The sequence below is a fragment of the Schistosoma mansoni genome, chromosome 1 (assembly GCF_000237925.1).
Source record: "Schistosoma mansoni strain Puerto Rico chromosome 1, complete genome".
Lineage (NCBI taxonomy): Eukaryota > Metazoa > Platyhelminthes > Trematoda > Strigeidida > Schistosomatidae > Schistosoma > Schistosoma mansoni.
In genome coordinates this window covers 57,138,848-57,157,691 of record NC_031495.1, presented here as the reverse complement: position 1 = coordinate 57,157,691, position 18,844 = coordinate 57,138,848, and the positions used below count along the sequence as shown (strand labels likewise).

The 18,844-nt window shown below is 37.8% G+C and overlaps 1 protein-coding gene across 3 annotated transcripts; it reads left to right on the top strand.

Moving 5' to 3' along the window:
• Positions 1–389: 389 nt before the first annotated feature.
• Smp_065470.1 (putative tumor protein d52) lies at positions 390–16,633 on the top strand (the record flags this gene model as incomplete). 3 transcript variants are annotated; one of them, XM_018794971.1, is made up of 6 exons in its annotated part: positions 390–744; positions 3,523–3,671; positions 8,091–8,192; positions 8,259–8,319; positions 10,396–10,407; positions 15,894–16,633. In XM_018794971.1, 5 exons carry the CDS (start codon positions 643–645, stop codon positions 10,399–10,401), a joined length of 420 nt encoding a protein of 139 aa, XP_018649330.1. The 3 variants fall into 3 exon arrangements, with proteins under 3 accessions (XP_018649330.1, XP_018649328.1, XP_018649329.1); XM_018794970.1 differs by lacking the exon at positions 10,396–10,407 and adding an exon at positions 12,807–12,875 and having other exon boundaries at positions 643–744; positions 15,894–15,974; XM_018794969.1 differs by lacking the exon at positions 10,396–10,407 and having other exon boundaries at positions 643–744.
• Positions 16,634–18,844: the final 2,211 nt, after the last annotated feature.

Sequence of the window (18,844 nt, the reverse complement as noted above, 5' to 3'; positions counted from 1 at the left end):
TCTTAAAAAGCCTACAACTTTCCCCCTTATCGTAACGTAGAACGCTAGGTGACCGTATATTAACATTCCGTACATCTGGTATTTTATAACTCTGCTCCCTCCAGCACTAATAATCTTCGATTCCATAGCAAGAAGATTCAAAAACCGCGATTTATTAAGCTCAGAGTGAGGTTCTGTTCTCATCGAGTGGCAAATGATTACAGTGCCTTACCCAAACAAGTGGCATCAACCTCATAAGTGAACATTTTCAGGGAGAGGCTTAACTTTTACCGGAAAAAATTTCAGGACTGAAACACAAGTCAAACAACTTACTTTCCTTATTACTGAAGCTAGTTAACCTATATTGGATATTGAATTTCGGAAGCGCTCAAAAGTGTTGTTGGGTTACGGTACGTCAACAGCCGCCTGACCTCCCATATTATGGTCTCGATTTTCGTATTGTCGTTATTTTTCGCTTGTATGCCCACCACTCTTTATCATTTGCTTTAAATATTATTTAACACAATCCCTATGCTTACTCAGCAGTCGACCCACTGTGTCTCTTGATTTCTTTTACAGATTATCTCTAGTCTTCACCCTTTTATAGTAAATAGTACTTCTTAGCTAAACACAAGATCCAATCAAAAGTTGTAAACTACACAAATGATGGATCCAAGTGCTCCTGTTGTACCCCAAGAAATAAGTACTGATCAACCTGTTCTATCAGATGAGGAATATGCAAGGCTTCAAGTTGAATTGTCTCAGGTAATTCGTAGTATTTTTCGTTGACAAAATCAACGTTCCCTGAAATTTTAAAAATATCAGGTTTTTCTGGTACTTGATTGTGTTACCCTAGCAGCGAGAAATGATATCCTATGCTTAATTTACGACTCTAATTTGGCATGTTAATTAGATTGACAAAACTATGCTTTCGGTTGATGTTTACAAAATTAATAGTATATTTATTGATCCATGCGGGCTTTTATTGTTTGTTAACTCAATAGGAGATATGGCTCTGAGCCAACAGGTCGCATATCTGTCTTCCTTTCTGTACTATATACTTATGTACAACCTTTCTTTTATATATTAACACCACTAAATTAACTACTTTTATGAATTTGGTGTTCATCTTGTGCTAACGAGGTATGGCAACTTGGACTGATGTATGTGTGTGCCTGGTCCTACGTTGTAGCTGATTGGCTGCAGGTCGCAGGTCTAAACCCCACTTTGTATGCTAGTTTATGCAGGCAGGAAGTGTCACCAGCCTTAACTTAAGTATAATTCATAGTAAAATATGCAATCCTCTAGATCAGTCAATCATTTTGACGATCGTGGAGTTTTAAAGATCTTGAAAAGCTACAACAACTGTCTTCATGTTTAATGGAGTGAAAGCAATATCCTCAACGGTGTTAGGAGTATGTAGATAATTTCTCCACGTTTTTGGGATTACTGAATCACTTCTTTGTTGACTGCTGACTTTGTCTTAGACGTTAATAAGTAATATGGATGTCAGGTGTCGATAAATGTTCCATGTATTGCGTTTATTGTTTCCCTAATAGTCTGTATGTTCACCCTGATAATCTGTATTACTAATCGTCTGTAACTTCAACCACGAGCAAAGGGTTTTTCAGATTAAGCGGGTTGTGATATCAAGTTATCGACAAACTCGGTTAAATATCGTTCCTTATCAAGGATCAAGGGACGAATATTTGCCCTGTGGTGCCATCTATGTTCCAATCTTTGGATAAACATATTTCTTTTTGTATCTTAGAAGGGTTCGAAAACATGTCTGAAGTCCATGTTTCTAGTTGTAGGACAAGAGAACCAAATGTATGTGCATAGACCGTAAGTGCTTTAACCTGACCAAAATCCACTAAAAGGTAGTAGGTCTTCTCAATTCTATCCAAACTCGTTTCGTCTGGTTCCGAATACCATGGAGAGGAAAATCAGCTGAAGCTTATATTGCCTTAGTACATTTAGTGACATCAAGTAACAGTTAGTAACCAGAACGAACACGGCAAAAAATCCAACGGCAGTCGGTATCAGTTTTCGATTATTAAGCTCGAAAGGGACACTGGTTAGTTTAACTGTTGCCAAAGATAAAACAACGATCTGTAAGTACCAAGCAACTTTCAGTGCTGAACAGATGTTTCAGTTATCATCCGTCGTCAAGTTCTTTAATGGATACGTACTTGCCTTTGGCCTTGAAGCAGCACCTAACTTTCTTTTACTCATTTACTAAAAAATGAGGCATTTTGAATTTTCTCACTTCTGTGTGGAGTTATATGTCGATATTGCATATGTTTTAATCTGTATAATATTAGTTGTACAACATGATTTTTAAATTAACTGTCCTAAAGCTGGTGTGCTGGTACAGTTTTAAGTCTGATAAAGATAACTCAACGTTCTCTGCAATTAAGCAGTTATGTTTTGAGAACAGGTATTATATCAAATATGTAGATAATTCCCAAACCACATTTTAAACAACCATAGATAGTTTACAATCTCGTTAACGATAAAAAACAAATCTGATTGAAAAGTTCATTGCATAAGTCTAGTGTAGGTAGAAGCTAAGTAGTAAAACTGCCAAAGTACAAAGTTGCCATCGGTCTAGGCTTTTTAAGCAAAGGTAGGTATCTTTAAAATACTAAAACTAGCAGTTAAAATTAAGAAATGATGTATGGATCGAAATTAGTTATATTACTGCAGACCTGCTAACGTTATTTACGTCTAAATACAAGAACAGTTATATAGCTATTTGTTTCTGGTCAGCTGATAGAATAATTCGTTTCAAAGAGTAGTACCATAAGAACTATGGCTTCATAAACTATTAACTAAAAGGGTAAAAAATTTAACAATGCTCGTATAATAAATGTAAATGGATTTTCGCCAGTCTTCATTTCCCATTACGTTAATTGACTATGTTCATTAAGCATAAATACTTTTCATTCAGATTATTTTCTTCAATTTACTTTCATACTAAGTTATGTAACTGGTCTGTATCGCTTCATATTAAATAATTTCAATCTAAATAGGGTCTTCAAAAAACTCACATGTTGATCGTTTTCCATATCAGAGACGAGGGAATAATTTTTATTAACTTTGTTCACTGTATTTACTGCATATAAAACTGAATTCATAAACAGTAAAGTGTAGAATACAATTGAATTTATGTCATTACCATTTTTTCAACTTCATATGATCGAATGATGATGCGAAGATTTTCTACTGATTGATTCTCATAACAACAGTGTAAATTAGGAAGTAAGGTTTCGTTTAATTGACAATCAGTCACTTTTTTAAGGACGAATGATACTACAACATTGTCTTCCACACCGATTTAGGTGTGTCGGTATTCAAGCCTGAAATCCTATGATTAAAAGTTGGACGCTTCAAATACTCAGGTACCTTTTCAATAATTCCACTTATTTACTATATGTTAACGATATGTTTTATGTAGTAAAAATATTTAATCCGTTTTCAGGCTTATAGTTTTATTTTCAGTATGAATTTCTTCACTTCCTATATATTTTCATATTGTAGGTTGAAGAAGAAATTCGTCTACTTCAAGAAACTCTTGTTGTTAAGCAGCGCCGACTCAATGAGATAAAAAAGGCTCTTGGTTTTACCACACTTTCCACATTGCAGTATGATCTCATGGAAGGTATTCATAAATTGGAAGATACAGAAGCGTGAGTGCCATATATATAGTCAGTGTACTGATTTTCCCTAGTTTTCTTGTAATACATACTACCGTTATAAAACTAATTTTAACTTTTTTATAACTATGCCACAGTCTTCAAGGGGTTATTTGTGAATTGAATGTGGCCTAGCTGTATTCAGTGAACTTTAGATTGTTCGGCATTATCCATTCTCCTACTTCATTTATTCATTTTCGGTTATATTGTCTGTTTAATATCTCATCCTTTTTTCTTTATCTTGTTCTATCACTGTGATGTATGGTGACATGTACCGATGCACATTTATACCAGTCTATGTACTGTTTTTACTTTTTTGAAAACTATTTAACCTAGTTCTAGTGATTGATTTACTATAATATGTTTATTATCTGCATAGTTGTTACATTTCGTTTAACTTTAAAAGTGTTGCAAATAATTATTATAATTTATTTATTTAAACACATACATATTGGTACAAAAGGGCACCAGATACATATGCGCCACACAAAATAATGAAAGTAGGAAGAGAAGGGATGAAAAGGTAAGGCGGACTGAAATGTACAATCAGAAGACTCAGTTAAGAAAGTTAGAACCACTCTTTATGAAGAAAGTAAAAGAAGGTTACAGCAGGATCGCCACTGGCTTCTATTCTGAGCCATATCTGATAACGTCTCTAGCCACTGTGTTGCACCATCTCTCGGACCCCAGCCAGGGAGTCGTGAAGGACCAACAGAAGCTAGCCCTTTGCAGCTTTCTTTCATGCCACGACACCATGTCATACACTGACCTCCTCTCCGCTTTTTCCAACCAGTCCCAGAGTCGGCAAATAATGCACGACGTGGAAGTCTCTGGGACGACATTCGTAGAACATGTCCAAGCCACCGAAGTCGGTGTTTCAAGATGGTGACACCAATTGAATTATCGTCTCTGCGCCCGAACACACGATGCCGAACCTCTGCATTACTAACATGGTGTTGCCACTGAATGTCAGCAATCCTTTGGAGACAACGATGATCGAACACAGAGTGTCGTCTAACATCCTCAACTCGGAGAGGCCAGGTTTCACAAGCATAGAGCAAAGCTGCTCTCACCGACGCGTTGTAGATCCAACCTTTTACAGCCAGACTAACATCACGAAGGCGCCAAAGATGGCCCACATTGGCATAAGCCGCTCTGGCTTTCATTATACGTGCATCAATCTCATCACTCACGCCACCACCAGCACTTATGTAGCTACCTAGATACACGAACTTCTTAACTACTTCAATCTGCTCACCATCCAGGGTGAGTACAGGATGAGAATCCTGCCAGTCTTGTAGGAGTACTTTGCACGTGGAGGGTGCAAAGCACATGCCGTACCTGCGGACACTGATTGCCAACTGATTAAGTGCGGATTGCATGCCTTGGGCATTATCGCACAGTAAGACAATATCATCCGCATACTCGAGGTCGAGAAGTCGTTCTCCAGGCAACATATCCACACCTCCATTACTTACATCCATCAGAGCTGTTTCCAGGATGTCATCGATGGCAAAGTTGAAGAGGAATGGTGAGATCGGGCAACCCTGCCTAACCCCACTGCTCGAATGGAACAAGGGAGAAAGGTGGTTGTATGCCCTCACTCTGCCTGAGGTGTTCGTATACAGGGCCTTTAAGATGTTAATGAACTTCTCAGGCACACCCTTCTTCAATAGACAATCCCAGAGAACAGTCCTGTCCAACGAATCGAAGGCAGCCCTGATATCAAGAAACACTACGATTGTTGGCCTGCGATAAGTATGACGGTGTTCTAACATTTGGCAGAGGGTGAAGATGTGATCAATGCATCCTCGACCAGAACGAAAACCAGCCTACTCCTCGCGAGTCAATCGTTCTCGGGTTTTAAACAACCTACGAAGAATGATAGAAGCCAATAGTTTGGACGCAATCGGAAGTAGACTTATCCCCCGATAGTTGTTACAGGAACAACGTGAACCCTTTTTAAAGATAGGGACGACTATTGACTCATTCCATGATGTTGGAACACTTTCTAGCTCCCAAACCTTTGCAAACAACACAGTCAGTTCCTTAGCCAGAAAGTCACCTCCATCTTTAAAAAGAGCCGGAGGTAAGTCATCTGGGCCCGGTGATTTGTAACGTTTCAAGAGTTGGAGTTCCTTGTGGACTTCCGCCTCGTTTGGTGGATCAGTCGTCACCGGCCATCGGGGGCAGGACAAACTGGTTGATGTTGCCTGAGCAGCAGGCCAGTTGAACTGCCCTTCGAAAAATTCAGCCCATCATCCAAGACGTCGAGAGATGTTAGTGATTGGCATCCCGTCATCCTCGTAGATTGTTTCACTCACACCAGACTTCTTGCTGCCAGTGGCTCGGATGAGCTGGAAGAGCTTCCGGCAGTTACCAGATGCAGTTGCTGCTTCCATCTCATTAGCACGCTCCGACCACCAGGCTTCTCGGTCCTTACGCTAGCTTTACCCGATTTCACTACGTAACAGCCTTCGTTTGTGGTCATACTCACGGTCACCCGGAGTAGACCGACGGGCTTCCATCAGTTGTAAGGAGCCAGAAGAAACCCAGTGCTTGTAAGCGGGACGTTTCGCGAAGCCGCAAGCGGCTTTACTCGCCATTTTCATGGCGTCATGAAGATGCAACCAATGCTCATCTATACTTTTAGGTGGGATGGTAGTTAGCCTAGAAGCTAGTTCCGTTCGGTCAATCCTTCGGCCACTGAAAAGTAAGGTGAGATTGGCGCAGACCAGGGCATGATCAGACTCCAGATAGGTACTCCAAAAGGAGCGGCAGTTTTGTACACAACCACGCCAGCGGTAGCTGATCGCGATGTGATCAATCTGAGTCCAGGCTTGAGATGCAGAGGGAGGACGCCAGGTGGCACACCGGCGATGACTGTGCCGGAAGTTAGTGCTAGCCAGAAACAGGTTGTGGTCTGTGCACAGTTGCAGCAAACGGTCCCCGTTATCTGTCCTGCGACCAACAAGTCCCCATCGGCCACCTAAACGACTCTCTTCTGTGCCTAGACGCCCGACCTGTGCATTCAAGTCTCCGGCTAATACTACAATATCTGTCGAACGCGTTTTCTGGAGAAGAACTGGTGGTAAAACTCATCCTTGATTGCATCCGGGCTGCAATCTGTCGGGGCATAGGCGGAGATGACGAAAAGACACCGTTTCTCACGCCGGTTTCTTCTCACTTTGATGGAACTTTCTAATCTAACAGCACATAACCGACTGTTAATGGGGATCCAATCGATTAGTGCTGCCTCAGCTCTAGCGCTTAGTGCAACACCAACGCCAGCAAGACCAGACGAAGATGCCACAGAGTCCCCGGATAAGCGCACGTGAAACAAGCTTTTCGAAGCGACAGATGGAGAGCGAATTTGTAGTACTTCACTAGAGTCTTGAATACGGGTCTCGGATAGACAGCAAACATCAACATTAAGACTTTCTAAAGACATAGCCAGCCCCATCTGTTGTCCGATCTGCATTAGTGTGCGAACGTTGAAGGAAGCCAGCTTGAACGGCGTACGTGGTTTCAGAAAGACTGCTTCAGTATTCGTAATCGGTGGAAGCATTCACTTTCAACCAGGTAGTAACTGGAGATCGTTTAGATAGGACAGAGTTTCCACCATGGGCGAGCTACTGCATAAGTTGGAAAGGAAGGATACACAATTTGAGAATAAAGGGAGTGAAAAAGCGACGTAGTGAATAATAGTAATGATAATAGTAATAATAATAATAATAATAATAATAATAATGGTAATAATAATGACGATAATGTAAATTGTCTTTCTTCTATTAGGAACGAGAGCAGTGTAGTTAGTGTAGTGCGTCATTTCATGTCATTTGTGTGTGGGCTGTGATACTGCCCGGGTGCCCAAACCGAAGCAGGTGGTTTTCTTAGGGGCCACACCCCGAGCCTTTGACCTAGAGATCTGATCCGCAAGGCAGTGGAGCATCGTGAGGAGATGCAGTCCCATGGTAGCCGGTGACCGACGGTTGGTTCGTACGCCATTTGTTCCTTCAGGATACTGGAGCCCATGTGCACCATTGGTTTGGAATCAGGGTTTTCCAACTCCCCTAGGTGGAAGTGCCGTGTCCACGAACCCGGTTAAAGCGCCGGACATTCGCTTTTCGTCCTCTCACTTTCGTAAGCGGACTCTCCCCACTCTCGGCCGTACCAGGGCAAAAAATATGGAACGCTTCACGATTTTGCGTGTCATCCTTGCGCAGGGGCCATGCTAATCTTCTCTGTATCGTTCCAATCTTAGTATATGTACCGCCGAAGCGAGTACTTATAATCAGAGTTAATTATCATCAGCTTAACAGTATTGTTACTTATGGTAATGTTGATTACTGTGATTTCTCATTTTTTGACTACCTTTCATTCTTTCTCTCGTTTTTTCTGAATTTGATTCAGATATATCAAAACAAGTGAACTTTTAAGTAAAGCTAAAGATAAAACCGTCAATGTAGCTCAAGATGCTAAAGAAAAAGTCGAATCAACAATTTCTGCCATTCGGTAGGGTTGCAATTTCACTTCTTTAATCATGCAATATTATTTGTTCTCCTCTTTCTATTACTCAAGGAATTCAGAGGTTGTGAAATCACTGAATGATAAAGTTGGTTCTGCTTATTCAACAGTTAAAGTAGGTCCATTTTTTAAAAAAAATTATTGGCTTCTTGTTGATGTGTGTGCTTACGGTCATTGAGAAAATTTTATTTGTCGTAACATTAATCAAATTATCTGACCATTCACTTAATTTATCTTTATTGACACATGACGATGATAGTCTGGCATTGTTTATCCAAAAGAGAAAACAAGGAAACCATTCACTCTGTTACTGACTTTTTTATACTAAACTAACATTTAAAAGGGGAGCTATAATATGATCAATTTGGAATAAATCCCTTGTCGAGTTATATAAATTTAATTAGATTCTACTGTTAAGTTGGCCACTGTATTGCACTGATTAAGCGATCTGTTTGCGTTTATTTTATCAATATTTCAATCCTTAGTGATATTTCTAGCAATTGTGTTGTCTTATTTGATTAATCTATCATTTAAACTAGATTCTTGTCGGAAGTGTACTGTCTCCAACTTGATTATTATAAAGTCGTACCAACTACTGGTACTGAGAAAGTTAGTATCATTAGTCTTCGTAATAGTCGGTTAGTCAATATAACGTAAGGTCTGGCACGTATGTGCGTTGGTCCTAATTACTATGACACAAGTCAGTCAGTCAGCTACAACGTAGGACCAGGCACACAGATGCGTCGGCCCAAGTTGCCATACCTCATTAGCACAACAAGATGAACACCGAATTCATAGAAGTAGTTAATTTAGTGGTGGTAGTATATCAAAGATAGGTTGTATATAAGGATATAGTACAAGAAGAAAGAAAGATATGAAGCAATTTTAATCTCAAGGTTTAAGGGAAGACAAAGAGTGCATACACCTACACCATTGCGATCGATTCTGAGCCATGTCACACAGAGTCTCCAACCATTGGTTACGATAGTCACGCGCACCCCAACCAAGTAGTCTGCATCTACCAGCATGACTCAGACTGGAAGTTAGTGACTTCAAGCACTGATGCAGTGTTTTGGTTAGGCCGCCCTCATCTCTCTTCCAACCATCCCCAATACTACTCAGCATTGTGCGTCGTGATAATCGGTATTCAGGCATACGTAACACGTGGCTCAACCATCTCAGTTGATGAAGATTCATGACCTCATCAACTGATTTACCATCATTCCCTAATACCCTGTGTCTAACCTCACTATTATTTACCTGGTGATCCCAGCAGATGCGAGAAATATTTCTATGATATCTGTGATCAAATACTAGTAACTTACGAGTGTCTTCTACCATTAATGGCCACGTTTCGCAGGCATAAAGTAGAACAGAGCGAACCGCTGCGCAGTATACTCGTCCCTTAATTGATAGACGAATATCTTGCGTTCGCCATAGATGACGTAAGTTGGCAAAAGCCAAACGAGCTTTTCGAATCCGTGCTGAGATTTCGTCAGACACCAACCCATTAGGGCTGATCAGACTTCCAAGATAAGTGAAGTTGTCGTCGCGTTTGACTACTTCACTCCCTATCCTTAGTTCAGGTGTTGTCGCAGGTCAGTCCTGGAGTAACAATTTACATTTAGATGGGGAGAAACGCATCCCAAACATCCTGGCATTATTACTCAGTTCTAACAGAAGACTGCATTTTGTCAGCGTCTTCACCAAACAGGACTATGTCATCTGCGTATTCTAAGTCGCTTAGTGGACCCCCTGGCAGGAGATCGATTCCTGAAAATTCAGTTGACGAGAGTGTTATTTCCAGCACCAGGTCTATAATGAAGTTAAACAAAAGTGGGGATAGTGGGCAAACTATGACACAAACTTGACGAGATGTAATTAACAAAGTTATTAATACATGAATCAAAATAAATTGGCAATAATAATGTGGAAGATTGAACACAGAGAATATAGTTCGAAAAGATAGAATAAAAAAGTATGTTTGGAGAACTACTGTGACTTAACATGTACTGCAAGATGAAGGGCGATTACTTCTAGGCTATTGTGACAGATCCCGAGGCATGTTATTACATTAAGTGTGCATTAGAGATATAAATTAGATTAATGGTTACACATCGTATACGTTGGTCAGATTAATTCAGTCCAATTCTGGAGATTAAACAACATACACTTTATTTTCTAATCATAGATGTAACATAAGGTCAGTGTCAGTCATTATTCTCATTTTAATTCTCACATTTTATTCATTGATCTGATTTTACGTATTCCTAATGATAAACATTGTTTGAATGTACAAAATATAGTCCTATGGTTCTTTTAGTAATACATATAACACGAACAAATTAAGAAAACAAACATTACAATTATATGTCTGTTTAGTGTTTCTACTAAATCAGCTTGCATCCGTTTTTCATTATGAACAACACAAATTGAATTAATTGTACGTGTGCTTATTCTTGATTTAATCATCTTGATTCCTAACTAGTTTGAGATTTCACTTTAAACCTGGGTTTGGTCACGAACATATATATATAACTAGTTTCTGAATTATTCAATACGTACCTCAAGTATAAATGAGAATAATAATAATTATAATAAGGTGACCTTAAGAGTGTCCACCTACTTACTAGGGCTAAATGAGGGTTATAAACCGGTGTGAGGAACTAAGATTTACAGTTGATGATTAAGGTTAGGAATTATATTTTGGGTTTTCATCACGAGCTGACATCAGCTAAAATTCCAAATGCTATTTAGACAAATAAATGAATGAGTTTCGCGCCGAAATCCAAGACTTGTTAACCTATATGTGATTGTTTTTTCCACAAATTATAGTCTCGCTGAAGTAATTTATTAATTTGTGTCCTGCAATTTTGAATGTATGTTAGAAGAAGTCTCATTTTATGTTGATAAATATTTCTTACTCTTCACTTTATGTATTTATGCTGGATCGTCAGTTAGAAACCAGAAAATAGGTACACTGAAGAATGAAATAGAAAAGCTTTTATTTATGAAATAATTGATTAGATTGTGAATGAACTTTGTTCCGATAAGTTTATTTCATAAGGTTCAGATCTTTCAGTATCACAGGTATTTGCGCTATTCCGAGTTGCTTCGGTTTCAATTGGGACTTCTTTCGTATAAGTTGCTGATTTTTCTTTTGGGAATCGCGTCTAGGATGACTTTCACAATTAAATGCTTATCTTTGACAATGTTGTCATGTTTGACTTTTTTATTACCTTTGATGGATTGGTTCTTATTTAATTGGCTATAATTTTTCATTGTTGAGAACGACTTTTGTTAAACGAAATATCCTGTAAAACATCAATCACATTTTCTGTTATTTTGTTGATCAGTATCTTAATGTATTAAATTACGATAGTTATGGCATTCTTTATTCTATATACCATCCCATCACCTTTGGTAAGGTTGTTATCAGGGATATCTGATCTTATTTCTTGCCCTCCCTGTCTCAAGAAAAATTTAGTATCAGGGTTTTCCAACTCTCATATATGAATCCTCCGTATCCATCAACCTGGCTAAAGCATCGGACATTTGATTTTCGTCCTCTCAATTTCGTAAACAACGCCCTAGCCGCGAGAGGGCCGTAAGTAGGACTTCCCTGGAAGTGGGTTGTATACGCGTTGCCATATGAAAGGATCTCGAGAGGGAGAGTGAACTCTCTTCGCCCTCGACTGGATCAAGACATTTGAAGACAGAATAAAAATTCGTGAATTCAAATAATTGGTACTGGTTGCGCGTGGTAATAAAAATATATGGGAAGAGTTAGTCATGGGTATGAAACAATTTTTTTAAGAGGTGTCGGAGGGATTCGATCGCCAACAAAATGATCTCGGGTGCTGATAAAGGTATAAGGGCGATTTTCACTGCTCAGGTATCCATATCGTATAAGGATTTTTTTCTTGAGGTACCTGAAATGAAATCTGAATTAGTGGTGATCTTAGCGACCTGAGAGCGTGACAGCAGAGCCTAAGGGACAACTGCTTGATTCCGGTTGCGCAGGGCTGTTCCATAGGAAGTTCTTGACGATTTGGCTCCGCGTTTCAAAGGGCCTTACCGCTGCAGACGGAAATCCGTGGGCGAGGTGTGGTAACGATTCTGGGGTTGACCTTTACCAATCCCTTCCTTCTATTTTGAGAAGGCAAAATCGCTGCGGATGCTGGTTGTTTGAAGGAAACACCTTACTACTGTCACATTCCTCTACAGTCAGCAGTATGACATCGCCCCCGGGACTTAAGTTGGTGCTTTTAGTTTTATCGTTCTCCAACCGACGTGTCTGGGATGGTGGGACCGAAAATAATATGTGTTCCAGCTCATATAGCTCGGTTGAGTCATCACGATGGGCAAACCCGATCACCACGTCAAGATAGCATCTACGGTCAGGTTATGTCTAATGCTTATTTTAGTGATTGGAATTTTATTCCCTATTAGAAATATACCTGAATCATGTACTGAATCATTTATTTGAGTTTAAAATGAATTCAGTATGATCATTTATTTATTTTCCATGCATAATCGTTCATTTGGTTTTCATTATTTACTAATTACAATTAATGTAATACGCATGTATGTTGCTTCCAGATACTTTGTATGGATAAATTTACCCACCTACCAGCAATTACATGGATTCCCTCCAAGAATGGGATTCGTGTGCGTTTTTTTAATGTGCTCAGCAGTTGTATTTATGTATAAATGTCGTCTATAGGTGTTCATCTTCACTGTCATTGTTGTAGAATTTGTTCGCTGTAATTTGTTTTTTTTGTGTGATCGTACATATATCCTTGATTTATTAATAATATGTTCTGGTTAGATTATAATTTATGGACTACCTTTGGGTAACGCTAAGGTGACCTTGAGAGTGTCCACCTACTTACTAGGGCTAAATGAGGGTTATAAACCGGTGTGAGGAACTAAGATTTACAGTTGATGATTAAGGTTAGGAATTATATTTTGGGTTTTCATCACGAGCTGACATCAGCTAAAATTCCAAATGCTATTTAGACAAATAAATGAATGAGTTTCGCGCCGAAATCCAAGACTTGTTAACCTATATGTGATTGGTTTTTCCATAAATTATAGTCTCACCGATGTTCTTAAAGATTGAATGTGCACATCTTTCATAGATTTATGTGAGTCTGTTGTTGCTGTTGTTTGTGTTGTATTCAAGCAAGAAATCAATGGCTATTGTTCATGAACATTACAATTATCTTGTTAATTAACAATGCTTATTTATTGAGATACACTGACTTTTGGCTGAATAATACTTCCTAAACTTCGCCTTCCTGTATAGTTTCAGTTTTTCATGAAAACTAAAATTCATGTGAACTCATTCAGTAAACTGTTAAATTATCTTAAAGATATGTATATATAAACAGTAAAATGTGGATACTATTTCACTTTAATTTATTCGTTCATGGTGTTCTTAACGCTTTTCTTAAGGTAGTATTTTATCAGATGATTATTAAACAATTATAGATATTGCAGTTTATTATCTGCATATGTTCATCAATTGTTAATTATTATGAAAACACAAATCTTTTTGGTTTTGATTAACCTAAAACTAGCCAACTGTTATTAACAAAAATTGATATTGACTCTGTACAAGTTAGAAAGCAAGGATATCACCAAAAAAGGATCTAAAACTATGTTTGAACGTGTTATAACTTGTAGTCAAGTAGATGCCTTGTTAACGTATGACGTGATAAGACCGCCAATCAAAGAGCAGCGAATTATCGATTGGAACAGTGACACACGAAACCGTATGAGCAGTCTAGAGCACTTGTCAGTCCTGCTTCTGTCTAGCCCAGCCAGTTAAGTCCAGAACAGCCTCTGCGGTATGAATCATTGCATTTCACACATACTGAGTTTATATACCAATCAAACTGACCACATCGTACCATAAAATAGAAAATAACATATGTACAAGATTTAGCCAAATGTGGCTGTGAATAGAGGGAACAGTAATTAGTAGACTGGGTGTAATTCATGAATGGTAAATCGCCTAACAATAATTTATAATTGAAAATAAAGCTCATGATAAGGGGAACATAAATATGAACAGTTTAGTTATTTAGCGACTATACGATAAAAAAAATATGCATAATATTAGTCCATAAATGAATCCTAAAGTTACCATTCACTATTGTTATCGGGACATAACAGAATGCATTGATTTTATTTATAATGATCCGTATCATTTGATACTAATCAATAATTTAATGAATAAACACAATTTACAACATCATAAGATTAAACTGTTATAGTGAACAAACGTAACTAAATTGTTTAAGTTATATAATAACTTCATTGTAGTACTAATCAATAGGATTTTCATTCATATATTGAATGCTATCAATCATTTATTCACTTAAATGGAGTAGATATGTATATTTCGATTATTTATTGTTAAGTAATTCGAATGTACCTGTTTATCTGTCTGTATACTTTGCCAATGACAAGAACTAATCTTAAATATGAAGTTAATGAATATCATTTTTAATCCCCCAACATACTTCAATATCTTCTGCTAATTTTTCTTAGAAACAAATACATTCTTTAATATAATTAATTCGATGAAAATATATATCTAAGTGCATGGATTAGTATAAACTGATTTATGCCATATTTGAAAAACGCAATTTTTAACCGATGTGAATATTACTGAAATCATGAACCGATCTAAGTTAAACGACCATTGAAAACCTGAAAGCACTGGACAGCCATTTTATCCTAGTATAGGACTATCCAACTGTGTGCATTCACGATCGCGTAAGCAGAAATCGAATATGAGTACTTATGACGAAAGAAACCTATTGTGTTAGTTTAGAATGAATAAAATCAATTTGGTGATAAGATTTTTCTCTACAATATCAATTACCGAATTTGTACAACCTAACCAGTTATCGTTGTTCTTCACAACTTTTCATAACTGTTCTTCAATTTTTACTATCACCTTCATGTTTTTCATTTTTTCTCTATACCTGTCAACTAGACAAATATCTCTCATTCTCTGATGCGTAAATGATTTCAATTACACAAATCTCTTATGATATTTGTAATCTACGAACGTTGTGTTATGATCTCTTTATTTTACGATAGACAAATATACTTATTAAACCACTATAAATACAATAATTAGTCTTCAATAAGTGGAATTGCTGAATTCTCTTTATTTCGGAATGAATATTTGTGTTATCCACCATACTACGATGAGTATATGTAATCGTTTCATGTGGATAAAAATATTAAGCGTGCATGCCAGTTTTTATTCTGCTGATTAATCTATATCCATTAAACTACCTTTTATATGTCCACGTATCAATTGTATCTGGAAAGTACATGTTGAGCCTGAACGGTATCTATAAAGGACACTTCATCTTTGTAAAACCTCAATTGTTGAGTGTAGTTTACCAAATTGTTTTACGAATATAACAGCATATTCGAAAAATACAATAGGATTTATATTTTGACCTGAATTTATTGATTTGCCCAATTTCACACGCTCATTTATTTTACCTTGCGTCTAACTGGTTATTATATCTAGCTGAAAAGTTCAATAAACACACTGTCTTTCATTGTTCTAATTGCATGTACACCTTATTGTTGTGTACGTATATTTATTTATATTATCCTAACAATAATACAAATTTCTTGTTAACAATTTTCCAGGATGTTATAATTCATTCGACGTATGGACATCCACCAGACGATGGAACTGAATATGTTGGTAATAATAATACCAAGAAATAATGTTAGATTATTATTATTATATTCCAAATGCCGTCCATTCACCAACCTGCAATGTCGTTGCCATTTCACTTTTTGTGTATAAATTATTGTACACTGTTCTGTTCATTATTTAGTTAAGTTTTTCTTCGTATTTTTCCTGATTCAAACGCTAATTTTTTTATGCGTGTACTGATACCATGCATGATTTATATATGTAAGAAAAAATGAAAAAGCTAATGTCACTGATTATTTCTAATTGCTTTCAAATAAAAAGTTAGTTGATAATTTGTAATCGCTTTCAGTTTTACATAAACTATGATTCACTGACGTTAATTTACAGTTTCGAGCTACTAATGTGTGTTACCTATAACCTACTGTGCTTACTTATATGTATCATTTTCTAATCTTCATATCAATCTTCTTAATTATAGGACTTCTCTGTCATTTAAAGTTACTGCCACTACTCAACACTAGCCTCACTTTCTAAAATTATCGCACCACAGTTCTATCGATATTTTTACCTGATCTATACATGCAAGTTTTTGTTTATCTTCTTAAAACTAGTCACTCCATATATATTTCATCTTTTCTCAGTAAAGTAGGGGTGTTTCTGTTCCTGCAATTTCAAATTATTCCTAAACTAGAACTTCGTGCCACTTATAGCTTTTAGTTGCGTTTGAGCTATTTTTTAAAGGTCGTATTTTGATTTTGTTGACTAAATAAATCGCTGGGAATTTCTGTCTTTTTAAGAGGGCCGAATTTAAACATACTTGCTTAGGAAGTGTCGTGTGGATCCTCAGGTGATGCATGATTTAATTTAAGGGTAAATGATTCAAACCAGTTCTAAATGTTTTATTATATGTCTTATACATTGGATATTTGATAAGGGATGCGTTTCAAACTTATCCTAGCAGCAGAATAAATCGAACTTGGTTCGTAATGTCTCAATGATCGAAGTTGTAGGAAGTTCCGAGCAAAATGTGTGGTTTCCAACAGCTCAGTTAGATGCTCTATGGTGTTTAGAGCAACGCAGTTATATTAGCCTACCTATGGAAGTATACTATAAATCACCTGTGCAATCGAGTATAGGATAAACAGAAAACGCGACAGTTTTCTGACTAGTAGAATGTGCTTGGATAATATCCTGCAATATAATGCTCATAAACCGGATAACTTGATGTTTTCTTACGACCAATGTATACGAGCAGAGAAGTAAGGAAGTATTTAACTTTCGATAGGTTGACATAAAGTAATGTAAGTGCTGGTAGCTCGTCACAATGCTCCATACAGAGAAAAATGCGATGAGTCTCAAGAGGAAGTGTGTAGCTTATTTCCTAACGAGATGTTATAGAGTGGATAGCACTATATAAAAGGACGACCTTGTTCGTGGTGGTCGTTGACGATATGAGAATGAAGAACGAAGAAAAATATGTAAATACAAGGAGAACACCTCAGAATTCCGAAAATACGGTACAAGTGTGTCCAGAACAGGAGAATCAAAGTACGTTACGGAGAGAATAGGTAGAAATCCAAGTCCGACACAGATATATGTGCTGTTGGGCTGTTTTACATGGTTTGATTATCTTTTGTGAACGGTTCGGTAGTTCTTTTGTTGAGCTGTGTCTACCCATTAGTGTACGGATAGTCGAAACCTAATGTTGTTTGAACACCTGGGTAAAAGACACTCAGCATAATTATGTCCACTAAAGCGTCGTTGTTAGATGCCTTTTAGGAAATGTGCTCTGGGAAACTACTTGAAGCTCTAATTGGCATCAATACTAACGCTTCCTCCCGGATGTTTCTGAAGAGAAGATAAGACAACTTTGCAGTTCATGTATATCTGACTTCGGTGTTCCAACTGGTACTGACGTTAAAAATGCTTGTCTTGTTTAACGGCCTTTTAAATTCTTTCGATTGCTGATTTGGTTACATCTATATGGAGATCTGTGTTCGTTGTTGTGGTCAATCATAATTTTGTAAAGTGGTTCGGTGAAACCTGTGTATTTTCACACATATAGTTGCGGGGAAAATCGCCACCGCTTCTAAACAGATTGTTTAAGGCACATAAACGTTTATCTATTTATTATTTATTTAATCACATATATATTGGTACAAAAGGCACCGGATACATATGCGCCACACAAATAATGAGAATGGGAGGAGAAGGAAGATGTGTATATATAAAAGAAGGAAAAAAAGAGATTAATGACGGGGGGAATTGAAATGTACAACCAGAAGAGCTCTCTCAGTTAAGAAAGTTAGAACCACTCTTTATGAAGAAAGTAAAAGAAAGTTACAGCAGGATCGCCACTGGCTTCTATTCTGAGCCATATCTGATAACGTCTCTAGCCACTGTGTTGCACCATCTCTCGGACCCCAGCCAGGGAGTCGTGAAGGACCAACAGAAGCTAGCCCTTTGCAGCTTTCTTTCATGCCACGACACCATGTCATACACTGACCTCCTCTCCGCTTTTTCCAACCAGTCCCAGAGTCGGCAAATAATGCACGACGTGGAAGTCTCTGGGACGACATTCGTAGAACATGTCCAAGCCACCGAAGTCGGTGTTTCAAGATGGTGACACCAATTGAATTATCGTCTCTGCGCCCGAACACACGATGCCGAACCTCTGCATTACTAACATGGTGTTGCCACTGAATGTCAGCAATCCTTTGGAGACAACGATGATCGAACACAGAGTGTCGTCTAACATCCTCAACTCGGAGAGGCCAGGTTTCACGAGCATAGAGCAAAGCTGCTCTCACCGACGCGTTGTAGATCCTGCCAGATTCTCATAATTCTTATAGTTTATGCTACCATAAAATGAGGTTGCCCATCTTGACCCTGACTTTTAAATCCTCCATTAGAATGGACAAGTTTTACAAGTCGTTGC